We start from the raw sequence: 20,148 nt of genomic DNA, 5'->3' as shown, positions 1-20,148 counted from the left end.
GTTTGTCAGAAATGGTTAATCATACCTCAAACAAGCTGAGAAAAAAAAAAAAAAAAGATATAAACTCTGCATCTCAAAGTGTCTGGGACTTTGGGAGCCCATATGAAAAATTAAAAGGGTTTGGAAGTTGCATTTGCACTTTTATTGATGAAATTCTTATTGACTCATTATTTTGCCAGCACTGTCTTTCTTAAAATATGACCCCAGATATTTCTGTAGTGCTGGGGAAGGGCTCAGCTGAAGGGAGCATCGCCTCTTCCCAATTTGTTGCCTGTTTGTTCTGAATCCACAGTTGCATTAAAACCGAGTTGCACATTAGCAGGCTGCAACGATACAGAGATGCTTTCTGGCGAGAAACATAGGGTTTTGGAGAGCTGCTTCTCAGCGAGACCATCCGGTCCACGGGGGCACTGGCCCCTGGGTTTTGGTACAAAATTGCACAGGAACAGGCACAGCAATTCTGTTGCAAGAAGTCTTGGTGTTTGCTGAGTGATTCAGGCTCTTTCCGTACAAAATGGAGCTCAGCTGTACTGGGGCTGACAGACAACACTCATTGTGCCTTTAATCACTGAAAATGAATTAAATTGTACATATTAAACACCAACTATATAATAACCTGTACTTAGTGTCATACTTACTGCTGAAAGCAATACCCCTACCCTACTTACCAGGTCTGTTTTGGATAACATGGAAAGATCTGTGATGTTTCTAAGAAAAAGGCTGTTATTTAAAAATTACAGGTTGAAGTCTCCCCCAGCATTAGCCAGAGGCCCTCCCAGGGATTTTGGCCGAGCTGCGCTGACTTACACCAAGTGAAGATTTGGCTTTTTTAACACCAAAATATGGGTGGAGGTCACCAACCCTAGGGAAGGTGCATGGTATGCAGGAGATGCTTCTCCATCGACTTTCCCTGCCCACCAAAACCACATCAGGGACAGGGCTGAGCTGGTTCTTGTGCTTTCACTGCAAGCCCAGCTAAAGGAAAAATCGAGTTTTCTGCTCACAGTTAACCAACAGTCCTTAAGTGCAAAAACATACACACGAGACTCTGCCCTTTGGATGAATACTTCCATTTATTCCAACTGGAAAAAACATTTTTTTAAATATACTTAAGTGTCATTTCATTTTTTTTTGTTTTGTTTTTCTTTTTAAAGGAATAATAATTATCACATTGTCCTTTACAAACAACAAAAGAAAATTCCTAGCAATAGTCTGTGGTGTGGAGACATCCATCTGCAAGACTTTTCTGCATCTGCTGCTTTGAGGAGGTGACGGGGTGTCCCATGTGCGCCCAGGGGTGCTGGCCCTGCAGCCGGACCCTCCTCCTGGGGTGCAGGGCAGGGGCACCCCGAGGTGCCGGCAGCACGTGGGGTGGGGGCGATGCAGCTGGTTAAGCCTCTCAGCCCTCCTGGAGCTCAAAACCCAGCTTTATCTTAAAAACCCCAGGCGCTAAGCCGCACCTTTGGGTGCCAAGAGCCCCTTTTGCAAACCTGCTCCTTCCTGGGAAGCACTGGGAGAAGGCAGCATTGGCTCGCAATCCTCCAGCCGTACCTCAGCGGGTTAAAGCACACAGAGAAAAAACTTACATCCACCATAACACAACACAGCTGAGCCCATTTACAGACCACTCTGGGGTGAGGACATCTCTCCAGGGCAGGATCAGGCCCATGGGGAGCAGTTTGCAGTCGTTCTCCTACGTGTTAGGCAATATTGAGACTTCCATTTGGTAATGAACAGCAGTTAACATAACCCAGGAGACTAGAGCACCATAAGACAAATCTATATTCAAAACAATGTCATGCTGACATCACACAATTGCACCATTTACACTTTTATTTACTCCAAATAATAGTTCAACGTTTAGTAACTTCAACGTTCTCTACAGAGGTGTAAAATTCCTTCTCCGGCTTTGGTCATTTACAATGTTGCAGGCATTTGGTAGTTCTGTTCTTTCCTATATAATAATAATAATAATAATAATAATAATAATAATAATAACAACAACAATAGAAAGTCCATTTTGCAGCTGTCAGGATTCCTATATCTGACAGATGGAGCGTACCTGAAAATCACAGGTGTGAGCAGACTTCAAAATGCCACTGAGGCCTCTTCAAGATTTAATGAATCGGAAAATGGTCTCTTTATTTACCAGGAATGAAACAAACCAAAAAAAGGGTTAAAAAACCCCCTAACCCTCAAAACAAATGACAAATCAAACTCTCACTGATATACTTAAGAAATGTGATGATGAATTGGAAAGGGGGGGGTCCAAAGTACTGTTTGGTTAGCTCTGGTTGAAAACAATTCTGAACATGCATGCATTTTCCCAGTGACTCCTAAGATATAGAAATTCCTCTGATATTACAAAATACAAAAATATTTTCTCCAAACTCTCATTTACATTGCATTTACAACAATCATGGAAATAACTTAGGCTCCCACACTGTCCAAAAGAGACAAATTACCTACCGACATGGCTAATGGAAAACAAAAATGTGGTGGAAAGCAAAAGCTACTGGCAAACTGATGCTGAGAGTCAACAGTGGTAACCAAAACGTATAGACAACCAGAACTCAAAAGGCTGGCAGTATTTGGAAGAAAGAGGAAAAACTACTGGGTAAATATTACAGGCTAAAGTGAAGTTTTTTGTGTGTTTTTTTTTTTTTTTTCTCCAAAGTAAGATGTGCAAAATATACTCACCGTGCCCAGGATTATGACTATTTATAGAAGCCAGTCTACAACCTTCTTAGAAATCCCTATTCTTCAGGTCGTTTCTTTTTGTTACAATAAAAGCGCTTACATGACCTAAAACAGTGCAAGTTTGTGAGTTAATTTACATTCTCCCAAGGTGCCTGACAAGGATGCCATTAGGATATGATACAGTTTTTGCTCTTCTGTCTTTTCCGGCTGTGCAACTGTCCCCTGCCCCCCAGCGTGGAAGACTTGGGCATGCTGTACGAGCCGTACTTGTGCAGGAGCTCCTCACTGGTCACGTACCGGAGCCGGGCGGGCTGGGGAATCGGCTCCCCCAGGAAATAGCCCTCGTTGTCAGACTCCGAAGAGGAGGAGCAGGTCGAGCACCAGTCGTATTCGGCAAAGTAGGGCCCCCACCTCTCACCTAAGTGGTTCTGCAAGGCGAGATCCGACACCGTCCGGGGACAGTGGCCGTAGACGTCCCTGCGGGGACCCTGCTCTACGGTCTCTCTGCAGCTCCTCTGGTGCATGAACTGGTCGTAGTCTTCCCGAGCCCGCAGTGAGGGTCTCTCCTTCAGCCGGTAGCACTGCTCGCTGGCCAGGTGCAGGGCGTTATCCGACCGGGAACGCCGAGACCGCCGGGGCCGGTGCGGGCGGTAGTGCCGGTCATCGTCTCGCAGGTTAGTTCGCCGACGCGTGCGCTCGCTCATGGGGGCATGTCTGGAGCCCTCCTGCACCCCCAGTTTGCCCCCCGGCACCCCGCTACCGTAGTCAAAGCTCTGGTGCATCCGCCCATGCGACGGCCGCTCTCGGTAGCCGAGGGGGCTGGCGAGGTCGTGCAGGTTGGGCTCCATGTCCTGGTACTGCTGCACCGACAGCAGGCTGCGCACCGACTCGGCACTTCGGAACTGCACGGAGGAGTTCAGGGTGCCCATGTTGCTCATCTTCTCCGAGATGTTCATGCCCGAGTCTTTGCTCAGGTCAGGCATTGAGAACCTGGAGAGATGCTCCTGGCGTTTGGCTCCACCATCTGCGGAGAGGCCTTTGCAGGGAAAGGGGAAAAGAAGGAAAAAAAAGAGAGAAGAAGGAGAATTTTCCATCAGCAGAGATGCAGGGAGAAGGCTGGGTTTAGCAAAAACTTACGCTTTAAAAAATAACTCGGTGGTTCAGACGCTGTCCTGAAGAACCCTTCAAGATGATGATTTTTTTAATTTTATTTTTTAAAGAGCAGGCAGTTCCTCCTTTGGGGAAATCACACCAATTTAAGGTGTTTTGAGTTGGACTCTAAGCTGCTTTTCACGACTTCCTTCCCCATATGTCTACACTGTCTGTGACTTGATAGGAATAACTAGTGATGCCAGTAAAAAATTATGCGTCAGAGGTAACCTGAAGCCTCCTGCACACTGAGATAACTAGGGTGCCATGATCCGGCACCCACACCTTGTGCAATGATGACACGTTTTGAAGGACTGAACAATGTCAGGGGCAGCAGAAAACAGGGCCACTGACTAATTCAGGCTTGTCACCATGCTGCACCACACAGGTCCTCCTGAATGACACCTGCAGAGGGACCAAAGGAACAGCCTTGGGCACGTGCATGCAGTCGGGTTTCCCAGGAGGCGTGGAAACACCCGAGCCCCAGAGGGTCTGCTGGAGCTCCCCGTATTGAGCAGGACAGCGCGAGGGTCAGGCTATCCCTGCAAATATCCAGGGAGCTGCGTGTGGCCAGGAGCCAGGAACATGAGCCCCAGCTTGGTGGGCTGCCAAGCTTGGGAAGGTGCCCTGCTGGGTCTCTCCCATGAGCCAGCCAACTCTGAGCTCCTGCGAGGTGCTTTCCTCCAGCCCAGAAAGCCTTCACCCGAGAGCAGAGAAGTGGGGTGTCTGCTCAGCACCCGCCCATCAACGAGAAACTCAACGCACCCCACGTTGCCCTAGTCCTTGGCCTGTTTTCTGGGCGTTTCCAACTATTTTCTGAGGATCTCCATGTAGCTTTGACAACTGGCAGCAGTCAGCACTTCCATTGCAAGCTCAGGACAATGTTTCACAAGTTATTTCAAAGGAAATCCATTTCATCCCAAATCAAATGCAGAGTGTTTGCTTTGGCGCCCTTCTCCCCATCCCTCTCCGAGAACCTCCCCGTGCAGACCAAACGTGGGGAGCTGTGCACCATCAGCAAGATTTTCAACATGACGCACAGCTCTTATGCAATCACCGAGAATTTACGACTTTGTAAATTAATTTAAAAAAACAACAACCCAACCACAATTCAAGAATAAACTTCTTTTCCCCTTAACAAAAGCTGCTTACATTTCATTGAGAGCTCAGCTCCTCTGACATCAGCCACTGCCTGCCAGACCTGAACAAGAACAAGGGCTGCTGTCACTAATCCTGCTCACAAGACGCTTCAGGGTTTCTTTGGACTCAGCCTTAAAAATATCAGCAGATCCTACAAAGATGGGCAAGGTTGCCCATATCCTCCCCTCAGTGGCACTGGGGACAGCTTTAGCACTTGAGCACAAGCCACTGCTGGGTCTCACACAATTTGGCTTTGCTCCCCAAGTCCCAGCCGTCACAGCCATTTATCTCTGCTCATTTGCTTTTCTTTTTTGGGGATACTTCTGGGGTTTATCATTGCAGAGGAAGGTAAAGCAAAGGCAACCCCTGAACGTTGCAGGAGAAGGGAGAGGCTGGGTTAAAATAAAAGGAAATGCCACCTTTTGTTTCAAAAAAGACACACTTTTCAAGCTGGCTTCATGGCTTTTTTTCCCAAGGCACGGTGATCTCAAGCAGGCTAACCCAACCCTGCCAACTGCTCTTTGGAAACAGCCCCACACGGGTTCCCCACCTCTGAGAATCTGCCTGCCTGGGCTCCCCGCTCCCATCACGGGAGCGAGCGATTCCTAGCACATACCACCTCCCCGCTGGAGCCACAATCTTCTGATCCCAGTGACACCGTTTGTCACATCAGGCACTGCCCCCCATGTCCCTCCTGTGCCACCACAGAGGAGCCCAGCAGCCCCCCAGGGAGGGAAAAGCAACTCGGTGACACGTGCAAAGACCTCCCAAAAAGCCAGAATAACAGCGGGACTGCCGATGGAGCTGATCTGAACGTGAATCACAGCCACTGGCAGACAAACGTGGCCTTAATCAGATCTGTCAGACAATAGCTGACACCAAAGAAAATGAGCCCTCAGTGACATTTATGCAACCCTTCGTTAAGAGAACCGGCGCGGCTCCACAATAAGAACGTGCAACGGCAGCGCTGTGCAGGAACACAGCTCCCAAGGCCGCGGGATGCTTCTGTGGTGTCAGCAGATTGATTTTGGCAGCATCGTTTGAAAGGGGCAGACCTCGTCCCACCTCACAGGGGCAAGGGGTGAGCCGGTCCTTTGCCCCCAGAACGCAGCCAGCCGCATCGGATGGCACCCGTGGGCCTCGGCTCCCTCTGCCACGGCCATCTCTCTCCTCTGGTCCTGCAGCCAGCAAGAATTAAAATGAGCATCAGGGGAGAGGCTCACAAGACAGGAAATATTTTCAAATTAAGTGAGACATTTCTGCATCCTCCAAATCATCATCATCAGCGTTGTGTGCAGCTGTGGTGGCCCAGCAGGATGAACCGCGGTGAAATCTGCGTTTCTTTTTACTGGGAATAAAGCGAGTTGCGGTAAGTGGGGGGCTCTGGGAAAGGCAGAGCCAGCACTTCACAGGTTTAGCTCATGCAGGATGGGGGTCTCCAGCCCCTTGCCCACAGCTCCAGCAGACACCATGAGTGTGTTTTCTTTTCCTCTTCAAAAAGCGTCGGTCAGCACAGGAGGAAGCAATTTCAGACGAGGAGCCTGTGATACACGTACAGCTCATGCTCGGAGTGCAAGGTTTAATCAGTGATTATTAGGTCCGGGGGACATTTCTGGCGGATTATAATTAAGCACACACATTTTAAGATCTTGAATCGCTGGGAAAATGTGGATTCTAAGAGGAATCCGGCATGTAGCACGTAACATCACCACCACCAGCACATGGAGTTCAAGCTGCAACTGAGCACATGGCAAAACCACCCCAAGACACAACAGCTCCATACGACAGAGTGGGAAACGCTCCCTGCTGAGGGCCAAATCCATCTTCCAAGGCAGATTTGGGAAGCTGCATGTGCATAAGCCTTCTTTTGGGATCCACACTACCAAGTGACCCAGCAAGCAGCATGGCCAGGGGCCAAGTAAACTTTATCTGGTCACTGAGGAGCAAATCTGTGCTTTTACAGCATCCCTGAAGATACTGAGAGCTCCACATGGTTTGTACAGTGCCTAGAGCAGGTACCAGGTCGAGGATGCAACTTCTAACCCATGTGAAACACAAAGGTGTCTCCAGGCTTAACTTTACGTCTACACCAATGCAAGGCGTAAAGTACTGGGAGCAGGGGTTAGGCCCAGATTAGTCTTTCAAAGCTTGCAAAATGATCCTGCTCCTCTCTGCAGAGCCACAAAGCCCCAGCAAGTGCAGTAGGAGCAAGCCAGGAGCACTCCAGCTTGACCACAGCAAGTTCAGAGGACAGCAATAATCATTTGTCTAAAAAATATAATCTAGAAAACAAAACCTAGGAATAAAGTTTGAAAGAGCAGGTGTTGTTTAGTCTAGAGAAGCTGAAGAGGATATAACAACAGCCTTCAAGCATGGAAAAAAAAATGCTTGCAACAAGGAGGGAAATACATTATTCTCCAGGTCTGCTGAACTCCTGCAAGGAAAACTTCAGCTTGGAGAAGAAGAAACTCTTACTGTGCTGTCACAGGAGCAGGTGGCCGGGGCAGCTCAGAGGCTCTGGTCCCACGCTGCCCTGGATGGGACGAAGGTGGCACCGATCCTCCTCTCCTGCCGTCATTTGCCACTACAGAACTACACCGGTGCTTTGAGGCCCAACCTTCTTGAATTACCAGTATTTATTTACAAGGGCTGCAGCTCCCTCTTAATGAAGTGTTTCATCTGGGAACACAGCTAATAACCTGATAGAGCCCTAACCTGGAAAAAAGAATGCACAAGGGGAGACCCCACCATGCAGCGGTGATTTTTTTCTAACGAGGAAACCTGAGAATCTGTTTCCCAAGACCATACCGGGGAGCGGGAGCCCTGCTCCAGCCCATAGCACGAGATGGTTGTTACCGCATCACCGAGCCCTTTCTGAGGGTGCAAACCCAGGGATGACGTGCTGACCCTACGAGACTCTTCTGCAAAACGACGCTCTGAGACACTGAGCACATCCATTCTCAGCTGCCCCAGGGGTACAGACTCTTGCACTGGAAGAGGAGAGATGGCACATGTTGCTGCCGCCAGCGCGGTGCGTCGGTCGGTGGCCGTTCCACGGCCAGATTGGAGCCAGCACCCCAGCGCACGTGGACACAGCAGGTTATTTTGCTGCCGCTCTCCACTGCGTGGGGCTGCCAGGCTCAATATTTCACCCTGGAGCCATGGAAACGCACGCCTTTCGGATGCACACAAGTGAAAGCTGTAGCTTGTCTGCGGGCGTTCAATATAAAACTCGAGCTGGCTACAGTGCCGGGAACACAAAACAGTCTTCTGGTTAACATTAAGGTTTGCTAAGAACATGCTGTACGATCTGCTCTGAAGTCCTTCTCCGCCCATTTTAAGAACCATGTTCATCCCATAAAACATTGCCAAGGGAAATAACAACTGAACAAGCAAAACGACGGCACAGAGATATTTCTCGTGAGCATCACCTCTACAACCTTGCCACAACAAAGCACTCAGAGGCGCTTAAATCTCACTGCGTGCTTTGCTAAACCGGGGCAGCAAGTCGCATTAATTATGAATTATTAAATCACTCGGCAAATGACAGCAGAGGGGCCACAGAGAGCATGTACGCTGGCTGTGAGGCTGGGAATGAAGCCCCGCGTGAGGGGAAGCAGCTCCCAGCCCCCATTAAATCAAACTCCCCGCGAAGCTGGGCTAACACGGGGTGATGCCCCGCCACGGTCCGCATCCTGCTGCAGAGATAGCATCGTCTGCTTCACCACGGCATGGGAATGCAAAACGCCCTGACTTTGGATATTGCAAACAAACAGGGCTATGCTGACGCTTGCTTTTTGCCTTTACATTTATCATAGCGTACGCATATACCTGTGCACTGCAGTTTGTACCACCTGAGCCCCATGTAGGTGTCTGCCTGCTCCAAGTGCAGCTAAGAGAGGCACAGGAGGGGATGGTGCAGCATCTCTCATGTCCAGCCCCCCATGCCAGAGCCTTCTTTCTCCCATAGCACCAGGCAGGCACATCCTCACTACCCCTGAAACCAGGTTTATTCCAAGTTCAAGCCCAAGAACGAAAATGGAACTTAAGGAGAAACAGCCTGCTCAGGGCTTTGTTTATAGCTCAGCCTTGTCTCACTTCTGCGCGACCTCAGGGCACGCAGAAATAAAGCAGAACCCTTATGTAACTGGAAATCGTGGAAAGCAAACAATTCGGGGGAAAGCAGAGCACTCGGCAAGCGGGTCGCGGTGCTCCCAGCCTCCCATGGCATGGCCCTACGTGCCACCCCAAGGCTGTCAGGGTGGATTTCCAACCCGATCAATCCCCCTATCCAGCTCATTGAAAGATGTTCCTATTCGGGTGCTGCCTGGGAAAGGGGCCGGATTTTAACCTAGTTTAACCCCTGTAACCCTCCTCATCAGCACCACCAGCTCCTACGCCCTCCCTGGACAAGGCGCAATGGCCAACACACTGGGTTGGGGATGATGTGCTATTGCTTCCCCTGACAACACCTCCTGCCAGAAGTCCATTTTGGTTCTCCCTCTGGTTTGGTTGCTACCCCACGTGCTTTGGCACATCCAAGTGTGACACCAAATGGGTGAACGCATACACGTGGCTGCCAAACCTCCCACCACTGAGCAGCAAAAGGCAGGCAAGGGGGAGAAGAAACATTCCTGGCAGTTTTATAATGTTTTGGCGTTGGCCCTTTGAGATAGAAAACCTCTGTTTTCACATGTTCTGAAACGACACAGCTTGGACTGGGGAATGTTACACCTGAGTCTCAAAACTGCAAGAAATCCCCCCAGTGATCTCCCCTTCTGACACAGAAGCAGTTTTACACTGCCCGTGTCTGGGAGACAGAGGGTGGTAGGAGAATGCTGGAGAGCTGGGAGCCTCCTTTTTCTTAGAAAAAGTCAAGAACAGCCAACGTGTCATTTTCTGACTTGTGTAACTCAGCCCAAGCGCCCAGGGCAGCTGCTCTCTCCAGCCCAGGGGGGAGAGGAGCACCTGTGGGACACTGTCCACTAAGGACACGGGAATGGGGACCAGCCCCTGAACCCCAAGCTCCTCACCGCCATCCCGAGGGTGTTCAGGAGCTGCTCCCAAGCCTTTGATGCAGCAGAGGCTGTGCCATTGAATGCTTCTTGGAAAATATACCCCAGCCCTGAAAAACAGGGCTTTTAATTCCCTCGCCCCACCCTTCAGCCCCTCCTCAGGTAGAGGAAGAAGAGGGGGCTAGAGACAGGTGATGCTGTCAGGTCACTCAGCAACACAGATGTGCAGGGATCAGCGCTGACCCACCTGTATATTCATACATTTTCCCTCTTTGCTTTCTGGGTATATCACAGTAGTTGTTTACTCCTAGAAAAACAAACTATTTGGAGCCTTTGGGCATCTCATAACACAGATGATAGCAGAAATGTGCACCATTCATCTGAAATCACATTCCACTCTGTAATGGCACCAGTTTAACATCTTTTTTCCCTGGAAAAGTAGTATTTTTTCTCAAGAGCGCTTAAAATCTATTTCTCCTTTTGCATATGACAGTGTCACCGTTTAACGTAACTTCTGCCTCCAAAGCACTCCTGCTCTTTGCAAGTTGCACACAAAGAGACTGGTCCCAGAGAATAACATTTACCCGCAGGTACTTTCTTACGCGGGCTCTTTGAGCAGCTGGCATTTTGTGGAAATGACTGCCTGGAATCAGCAGAGATCAGCTCTTGATTTCTAATTCAGCTGTCTGGCAGACACGGCGCCTGCAAAACCTTTTTTAGAGGGTGACACAAGCACAAGAAGAGCAAAGCAGAGCAGAAGCACTGGGAGCAGGGCTGTGATGGACCGAGTATCTTCTGGAAAGTGATCAACCTCTGGTAGGATCAGGCTCCTCCTCAGGAGAAAAGCTTCCTGGACAAACTCCATCTTAGCATCATCCTAATTGCTTAATTAAGGGAGTCACAGGGTAAACATTGCTATAGCATCCATTGTTTAGTATTGTTGCTAATGCCATTAAAAAAAAAAAAAAAAAAAAAAGGCAAAAGTGGCCAAAGGAAATAAAATATAAAAGATAATATAAAATCCAGAAAAATACTAGCTCTCTCTTGGAAAATACTCTAGGAAATATTTTTTGCTCTTTGCCTCTCCATTTAATGGCCATGTTGGGCAGAAGGAGGAACCAACCTTCAAGAAGACGACACAGCAGATTGGATTCTGTCACAGCCTTTGGTCGAGGGCAGAGAAGGGATTTTCAAACAGAAACATGGGAAGAAAGGAGAGATGCCCTCCACCAACAGGAAACTGCCCTTTACCAGTGGATGTGGTTAAATCAATTACAATCAGCAATTACACGAGCACAAACCAGAGGATGGCAGAGACACTCCCATCCCATTCAAATCCCCAAACAAAGCACAAGGAGGGTCACAGCTCCCTCTGCGACTCCAGTAATTCTGCCCATGGTGTGACAACGGAGCACAGTTCAGCACTTTCAAGGGCGAGCGCCCAGGATTAACACAGTGTCACTTGTCACACCTCTTAACCACCCCAATAGGAACTGCCTTTGAAGCGATTCAGTAGGGCCTGGTTGGTAAAGAGAAAACCTGGGGTCTTGCAGGAGACTTGGGGTCACATAGATCTTGACTGCCCCAATGGGTGACCCCCGCATCTGGCACTGAATGCATTACAAATGTTACAGGACAACATCTGTTCACAGGAGGCTGCCTGCTGGCCAGAGGACAGGGACTACTGCTGCACACCCCATGAGTTATCTGCTTCTACTGACGTCTCTGGCTAATTAGTAGTTAAGTCATAATAGAAACATCACAGCAAAATCTGCTGCCAGGGAGGGACCAGCTTTTAATGTGTGCTCTGCAGGGCAGGGACTGTTTGCCCTTCAGCTCCCTATTAAAAAAAAAAAAAAAAAAAAAAAGAAGAACATTTTCAGCAATGCCATAAAATGTTAGAGGGATGCGGTGTTAATTATTTCACTTTATAAGGTGGAGCAACTGTGCAGCATCAGTAGCTCAAAGGGACTTCATATGTGGATGCCCGGGAGTTTCTTGCAAAGGACAACTGGGGTGTGTGGGGTGGAGGGCTCGGGGTGAGCTGGACCCCTGGGCTGTGCTGGGGGGAGCTTTGTGGGGGTGTTTGGTGTTTGCTGGGCAGCAGGATTGGCTGTGGCGGGGAGTGCAGGGATGGGAAAAGCCAGGCAGTGGGGCACTGTGCCCCGACCCCCCTCGTCCAAAAACCCGGTCTCCTGCAGACCTCAGCTAGCTCACCGAATCTCCCTCTTCCCAAAACGCTGCCAATTAAATGGGATGATAATTGTGTCCTCTGTAATTGCGCACACGGCCCTGGTGGAGCTGCTTGTTACTGCAGCAGTACCCCCCAGCTTGAGCTGAGCCAGGTCCCAAAGCAAGGAAAATTATTAGCTCTTACACATTAATAAAAACGCTATCACCTCACTCTACAAAGGAACTGCTTAAATTTGTTGCAAGCTCCATCATGCTGAGCATCTGCTCCACAGAGCAGGAAAGAAGCAGGTTGTGAAGGCAGGTACTGCCCGTAAGGAAATTCATACTTTGGCTACGTATGGAGGATGGATACCTTTGGAAAATCTCCCTCATAGCATTTTAAAAAGGCATTTCTCAAATGAAAGACAGAATATTTTCACTCTAATATGAAGGCCTTGCCACGTTTCTTGTCTCTTGACCTGTATCCCGGATAACTTGTTACACTTCAGCTCCAAAGCATGCAACAACCCCTTCAATACTCAGGGATTGCTCATCTGACCTCAGTGTTGCTCAAGACTCTTTGTACTGATGGGCTTTACACAATATGAGTTTTTAGGAACACAAGCAGCTTTGGAAATATGAGGCTCTGCTTGGGGGAACCTTGTTTCGGAGAGCAATTCCCAGTTCCCCAACCGTTTCACATCTATTTTTCCTCCCTGTATATCTGAGGCTGTTTGAGCAAAGCCCTCTCGAGCTCGTTGGCTTCTCCTCTTCCCCTGCTCTACCACTTGCTAGTTAGGGACATCCTGGCTGAACACAGAGATCATTTCACCTCTTGGCATGTGGCTGGCAACTTCTCTGAACAAACACACTGAAACCCAGTCACAGGGCAAGGAGGCACAGGCGCAGCAGAGCAAACCTGCCCGTCCAGGCAGGGCAGAGCACAGAGCTCGGGTTCTGGTGCTCAGCTCTGCGGGGCCCGGTGATGCTCCCCAGCGTATCCCCACCACCGGTGCCAGCATCCCGCAGGACACCCCTGGGACTGGGTACCAGACACCTCACAGACTGCTCGGTGCTGGTGACAGCAAGAAAGACAGACTGCATTTTGCAGGCGAAAGGCGCAGGATATGCCCAAATCCAAACAATGCTTGGCTGGAACGGAAGAAAGCCAGGGAGTGGTGAAGAAAAAGCAAGGCAGTACCTCTGGCAAGCAAACCAGGCCATGTAGTTTCTTTTCCAAGAAGTTTTCTGCTGAGAGACCCGGAAGCAAGCGATAGCTGTGCCAGACAAGTGCAGCCGTCTGATATTGCAGGCCGCAGCAGGATGGGGTGTGCAGGGGGCTGAGCTGCCCCAGCGCCTGGCTGCAGACGTGTCCCTGCACGCACGCCCATCCCCGCAGCCGCCAAATGAAACCCAAACACATTTGGGGTGAGAGGGCTGGGAACTATTACCCTGGGATGCGCTCACAAGAAACAGGCTCAGCCTGATGGGATGAGTATCTCACCTGGCTTTTCCCTGCAGTTTCTACCAGAGCACTGGGGAAGAGGAGAAAACGAGCCATGCATAGAGAGGAAGGAATTTCTTTTAACTAATCACGTGCTTGAGGACTGCATAACGTGCAAAAGGGGTTAACTGTGCCTATTTCAAAGCATTTAAAAATATTTTTAGCCCCCAAGGGCAGCTGACAGCAGTTCTGCAAGTACTGAATGCTGGAGTCTGCCTCTGCGTGAGCAGCTGGCCTTGATTTTTCTCCCCTCTTCACAAAAGGGAAGATTAAAGAGCTTGAAAACATTTGTTTTGAGCTACACAGAAAGGCCAGCCATCTATAAAGCCCTGCATTTGGTAAACAAGCAAGCAGAGCGTGAGGAGGCTGCCAGGCACACCGGGGGCCGGGCGGGCAAGCCTGTGGCATCGAGCAGCGGTCCCCAAGCTGCTGGTGACCCCCGTCATGTGAGGACACCTGCTGTGGCACCGGCCAGGAGCACAAGGGACCCCACCACGTGGAGGAGGGTCCCGGTGTGGCCGCAGGACGACAGGGGCGACGTACCTGTTGCGTTGGAGAGCGCGAGGGACTCCATGGAACCACGGGGTGTCTGCTCGGTGGGTGTCAGGTCCTCGGTGAATTTGAGGGCATTGATAGGGTGCCGGGTGCGGCACTGTGGCGTCGGCATCCCGCCTTCCTCTTCCTCCTCGTACTTGGGGACTTTGAGACTTCCTCTGGTTTCCGGGAAGCTCTGGTTGGACATGTCGCTGTAGCTCTCCTGCGAGCGAAGCCTCCCGGAGTAGTAGTCCTCTCTGCAGTCCTGGATGAAGCTGCCACTGTGGCTCTTCATCGCCAGCGAGGAGCTCCTCTTTGGGTTGCTGTAATGTTTCGCCCATAAATCTGGCTGCGAGCCCGGGACCTGGCTGGGGTTATAGGAGGTCCTTATGTTGCACTGACTGAGAAGCTGCAAAGGGCTTTGGGACTGACTTTGCTCCATTTTGTTCCCGTAGTGATAGAGCTCGTCCCGGCTCCTCCACACGTGCTCCCTGTTGAGGCTCGGCGTCTGGCTGGCCAGGCTCAGCAAATCCATCTGCAACGAGAGCGGGTCCACGTCGGTGGAGAGGCGGTTGGAGGTGACCTGCAGCTGGTTGCAGGGGCTGCGCGCCCCCTCCTCGCCCTTCCCCTTGTTCTTGCCAATCTTGGCGCTGCGGCGGGACTCCTTGGCTCGCGCGCTCTGGAAAGCCGAGTCGGAGGAGTCGGAGCCGTTGGGGTCATCGCCGACACTGCAGGCCCTGGAGCAGAAGATCTGCCCCTGCTTGGGCAGGAAGGGCCGTCCCAGCAGGGATTTCTTGCACTGGGCGCAGCAGAAGCAGGTCTCGGTGGCGTGCCAGTGCTGGCCGTCATATGTCATCTGGCCCTGGTCGATACCTGGAGAGGGAAGATGCAAAGTGTCAGAGTCAGCCCATGTACATCACTTCGCCCTCACCCAGGCTCGCTCTTGGAAGTCCTTCAGCAGGGTTGCTCTGACACATGAAGTTAAACCCTTTTCTAACTCCTTGCAGGCTGCAGGCCTTTGCTTGGGAGTTACTCAATGTTGGGAAAGGCGGCAGAACGGAGCCTCAAGCTATTCTGTATTAAATGGGAATATTTCCGATCGTAAAGCAAAGGAATGCAACAAGTTCTCCATAAAGTCCTTGAAGTCAAAGCAATAATATGCTGCCTATTTAAGAAGAAAAAAAAGCCTCCAACCAAACCATAGTGAGGAATTTGTGCTGCCTTGGTTAAGTATGTAACAGAGCAGATCGCAACCCTGCCCCTCGCTGCTGCCGCAGTCCCATCTTTATTTTAGCTACTGGGGCCTCTTCTCCAAAAGGGAGCGGAAATGGCCAGCCCCAGGGATCTGAGCACAGCCCCTTGCCTTGCACCCAGCCACATTTCCCAGCTTGCCCCTTGGGTTAAGTCAAGCAACTGATGCCGAGAGCCTGCCCCTGGCCAGCAAAACCCCAGGGCAGCTCACAGCCACCGGCCAGAGCTGTGGCAGCACAACGTTCTTGCTCAGAGCTGCAAGCAAAACTCCCCAGGTTTCAATTATAACGTTTATTTGCCTGTTTAAGCTGCCGTTCATGGCAAAAGCCCCAGTTACCTGAGAAACTGCGGGGCTGGCCGACACGTGTGCACACACGTGCTCGCACCCCCGCCACGGCCGTGTCACGGGGGGGTCAATGCTGCTGGATAATTTACAAATGAACAGTGCATTAACAGTCCATTTTATTCCAGGCTAAACTTGCTTTAGCCTAATTGTGTGTGTGTGTGTGTTTTTTTTTTTCTTCCCTTAAAATGAGGGAAATGTTTTTATAGACTGGAGTGTTACGCTTGTGGACAAAAGAGACAAGACAGTGGGAGGGATTTTATCAGCTGCTTTTCCAACACCCCAAAGCCGTCGTGCAGAGGAAGCAAGCAGCCTCTTTACTCCATCCTCAGCTACCCAACCCAAGCCTTACAAGTCTTAGGCACGTGCTTACCTCTGATTTATCTGGCTCTTAAGCACAATGCTCAGTGACTACCTTGAGCACCTTGCGGCAAAATGGCTGCAGTTGCTCCTAGAAATGTGCAGATAAGCACCAAAACAGGCACTTTGCCCCAAAAACCTGACAGTCAGCAGGCTCTGGATGGATAGTCAGAGGGAAGGACAGCAGATGGGGGAAGCACAAGAGAAGGGAGCACACGAGAAGCGTTAACGGCTGCTTCTTCACTGCTCCGCAGCTGAGCTTTTGGGAAGGATGGGCTGCAGGTCACAGCAAACACGTCCTCCAAGTGCTTCACTGAAGCCCCAAGTCTTTCCCCCACCCAGCGCCATCTGGCCACTGCGCAAGAGCAAAATGGTTTGTTTTCTTCTTTCTCTGCAGCCTATGAATTATTCGAACACATGAGCTCACCTCCATGGACAAAGAAAGGGCTGCCCACATGCCCGCGAGCAAATGCTCAGCCAAGTGGCAAACAGGCTCGGGGAGAGCAGCGAAGCAGCTTCCCAGCACACCCAGCTTACCACCCCCGAGTGCTGGGGGGACAGCTAGCCCACACAATAAAACACACTTTAAATCACTGTTCTAGAAAAACCTAGATTGACTCTGATGTGTTACTTCTTTCTGCCTGAGAACACCTATCTGCAGGTTGATTCAAAAAGGTAAACAAACTAATAATGATACCTAATGAACTAGTTGGTGGCTCATTAATTCATAAGGATCCTTTGGCAAGTCTGGTTGGGAAGAATCTGTGACTTGAAGAGCCAGGCTGTTTACAAGAAAATGAGATTTAAAGGGAAAAAAAAGCACGTGTTACATTAGGCTAGATAAAGCTTTCACTAGTTGCAACAGCTCCTGAGATCGCTCTCTGGTAGTTCTCTCTCAGACAACAAAAAGGGATAAGCAGTGGTTTAACCAAACAAATCACTGTGCTAGCTCCTTGGCGAGATGCGAGAGGGGCACGAGCCTCCTCGGATGCTGCAGGGCTGGTGCAGACCCCAGCCACAGGCTGTCCTGCCCGTGGCCCCCAGTCCTTGTCAAAGACTTAAATCATAGAACGCGAAACGACAGCTCTTGTTGTCAGAAACACCCTTCCCAGCAGAGGTTTTCCCCGCTCCCCTCCCACACGACGACGGTGGCACATACCGATGTGCTGGGCGCAGGTGTCGCAGTACTCAGCGTAGAGGGACTCGAAGCAGCTGCAGCAGTAGGGTCTGCCGTCCTTCATGATGTACCTCTGCCCCCCCAGCACCGTCTCGCATTCGAAGCAGCAGAAGTGCTTCATGTGCCAGTGCCGCCCTTCGGCCTCGGTGCATTCATCGGCAAAAATGATCTGCGGGAGGGAAACGCAAACGTGGAGCAGAGCTGGTCAGAAAGTAGAACTGGGATGTGGGCCCCAACCTTTGTGTCTCCTGCCCATGCATGGCAGCTGTGCCTCTATGCTCATATAATCTCCAAATTTTACAGCTAACCCCGCCATCCTGCATGGGAAACTCCCATGGTTGGGTTTGTGGCGGGCATACCCATCGGTTCTTAAGGAAATCTATTAAAATGTAAATACCTCAGGACAGCATTAGTACACAGAGTACAAAGAGTTAAGGCAGAGTTCCCACTAATGTGCTCCTAAGCACATCCATCAGCAGGAGGGGTCGGTCGGGGTAATAAACACGCTTATACACAACCTATCGATCTGGTGGACTTCGGAAGAACAGAGCAGCCACTTACTAAAACACATTTACCCATCTCTGAAACAGGGACCCAAGTACAAAGGATGATCAAAACCACAAAAAGTGGCAGCTCTCTGGAGGGGAGAGAAGACGGAGCTACCTGGCTCCTCACCATCACCTCTGCCCTAGCCCCTGTGCTTATAAACATGATGACAGTCATTATACCAGAGGGGAAACTGAGGCACAGAGCACTGTTAAGGGTTGGTGAAACAGCCATCTGAAATGGTTCCAGCAGATGCTTTCTTGCTGTCTCTGCTTCCCATTCTCGTGCCATCTCTGCTCCCAAAGCTTTTCCCCTGCAGTTCCTCTTACCCCTAAGTTACTATTTCTCGCAATTAGCGCTGGATGTTTCAGGGGAAGACGTGCGTGTTAAAGAAGCCGAATGAAAAAATTATATGAGAATTTGCAAGGATAAAAAGTACATGAAAAAAAATTACCCAGCCTAAGCCACAAGGAAATAGGGCAAGTTGAATGGTTAGGAGTTGGTTTTTTACTGGTAACGTTACAAATTTAATCAGATACATATGTCAATGTTCTTTATATTTGAAGTGCATATAGCCTTGGATTTTTACTATTACACACTTGCATAGATGGGACGTGGTATTTTATGGTACATATGGTTTTCCACACTATGGTTTTCATAACTTTAAAAGCCAGAACAATTTCCTTCACCAGCCTTTTAAACACAGATTGACACTTGAGAAATGCTCAGAGGCGACTCTGTATGGTTTTCTGTTTTTTTTTGTATTCCATTTCTTCGGCTTCCTATAGCCCATTAATCGTCTCTCTCAAAGCTCATTTCAGCTCAGCGTGTACTCAGACACTACTGTGTCGTAGGAAACACAGCTCTCATCCCACCAGAGGCTTCTTCTGGGGAGACAGAGAAGGGAGGACCACGACACACAGCTGGGCTGAAATCACACAGCACAGGGGGTGTGCTGTTACTGGAAACGGTCATGCAAAACCCTCCCTGTGTGTAGGTGAGGATCCCTCTGAGATCAGCCCTAGGCAGACTGCAACTAAAAATCCCTGGGATGCTCATAGAAATCCCAGGAAAAGCTTGTGTGAACCCCTGGCAAGGCCAAACCATTGTATTTTGAATGCACGTCTCCATGCAGATGATCCTGCCTGTGCCAACACACCCAGCACTATCAGGGTGGATGGAGGGGAAATAAAATCATAGAATCATTCTGGTTGGAAGAGACCCTCAAAATCATCACGTCCAACCATAACCTAACTCTGGCAGTAAACCATGTCCCTAAGAACCTCATCTACATGTCTTTTAAACCCCTCCAGGGATGGTGACTCCACCACTGCCCTGGGCAGCCTGTTCCAATGCCCGACAACCCTTTCTGTGAAGAAACTTTTCCTAATATCCAATCTAAACCTCCCCTGGTGCAACTTGAGGTCATTTCCTCTTGTCCTATCACTTCGTACTTGGGAGAAGAGACCAACACCTCCACGCTACAACCTCCTGTCAGGTAGTTGCAGACAGTGATAAGGTCACCCCTCAGCCTCCTGTTCTCCAGGCTGAACCTCCCCCAGTTCCCTCAGCTGCTCCTCATAAGACTTGTGCTCCAGACCCCCCCATCAGCTTTGTTGCCCTTCTCTGAACTCTCTCTAGTACATCAATGACTTCCTTGTAGTGAGGGGCCCCCCAGCTGGCAAGGAGAACCCTCTTGTGCCATCCCCATGAGGGGCATCCACAGTGGGATGGATCTTTTAAGCGGGCAGGAGCCGGGGTGAGCTCTTACCTCGTCGCAGGCTGCGCAGCGGGGCTTGAGGCACTCGGCGTGGTGCCTGCCGCAGTAGATCTTTCCATCTTGGTAGAAGTAGATCAGGTCGACCAGCAGCTCGTTGCAGACGCTGCAGATGAAGCAGGGAGGGTGCCAGCAAACGCCGTGCCCCGCTCGCGAGGCGAAGACGGCCATGTCCCCTCCGTTGATCTGGCCACCGCACTGTCAGAAAAGCGAGCGTTTCAGCTGGTGCCTAAGCCAGCTGCTTTTGCAACCAGGGCAGAACACGGTGCTAATTCCCAGCTTCTTTCTGCTATCTCTTTTAAATCCCATTTTATGGCCAGCGTATCAACAGCTTCCCCCCGGCACCAGGCCAAGAGCTGAAGTTACTACTCCACATCAAATATTTGGGGGTGCTCTCGGCACGAGCCCGACAGACCTCAGTGCCTGTACCTGGCAGGGGCACAGGGCGGGTGCTGCTTCTGTGAGCTTTGCTTAACTTCA

At 50.3% G+C, this 20,148-nt stretch overlaps 1 protein-coding gene across 3 annotated transcripts in view; it reads right to left on the bottom strand.

Moving 5' to 3' along the window:
- Positions 1-1,153: 1,153 nt before the first annotated feature.
- PRICKLE2 (prickle planar cell polarity protein 2) overlaps positions 1,154-20,148 on the bottom strand; it is a 117,365-nt gene continuing 98,370 nt past the window's right edge. For all 3 annotated transcript variants that reach the window (XM_065642541.1, XM_065642540.1, XM_065642542.1), the window contains 4 exons: positions 19,663-19,866; positions 17,328-17,514; positions 14,224-15,087; positions 1,154-3,736 (listed from right to left, as the gene is read on the bottom strand). In XM_065642541.1, coding sequence (XP_065498613.1) covers positions 2,868-3,736; positions 14,224-15,087; positions 17,328-17,514; positions 19,663-19,866 — 2,124 coding nt within the window. In that variant the 3' untranslated portion in view covers positions 1,154-2,867. The remainder of the gene's footprint in view (positions 3,737-14,223; positions 15,088-17,327; positions 17,515-19,662; positions 19,867-20,148) is intronic.

Source organism: Caloenas nicobarica, chromosome 11 (genome assembly GCF_036013445.1).
Source record: "Caloenas nicobarica isolate bCalNic1 chromosome 11, bCalNic1.hap1, whole genome shotgun sequence".
NCBI classification, from domain to species: Eukaryota; Metazoa; Chordata; class Aves; order Columbiformes; family Columbidae; genus Caloenas; species Caloenas nicobarica.
The sequence above is the reverse complement of the archived record's forward strand: the minus strand, read 5'-3'. Positions and strand labels throughout refer to the sequence as shown.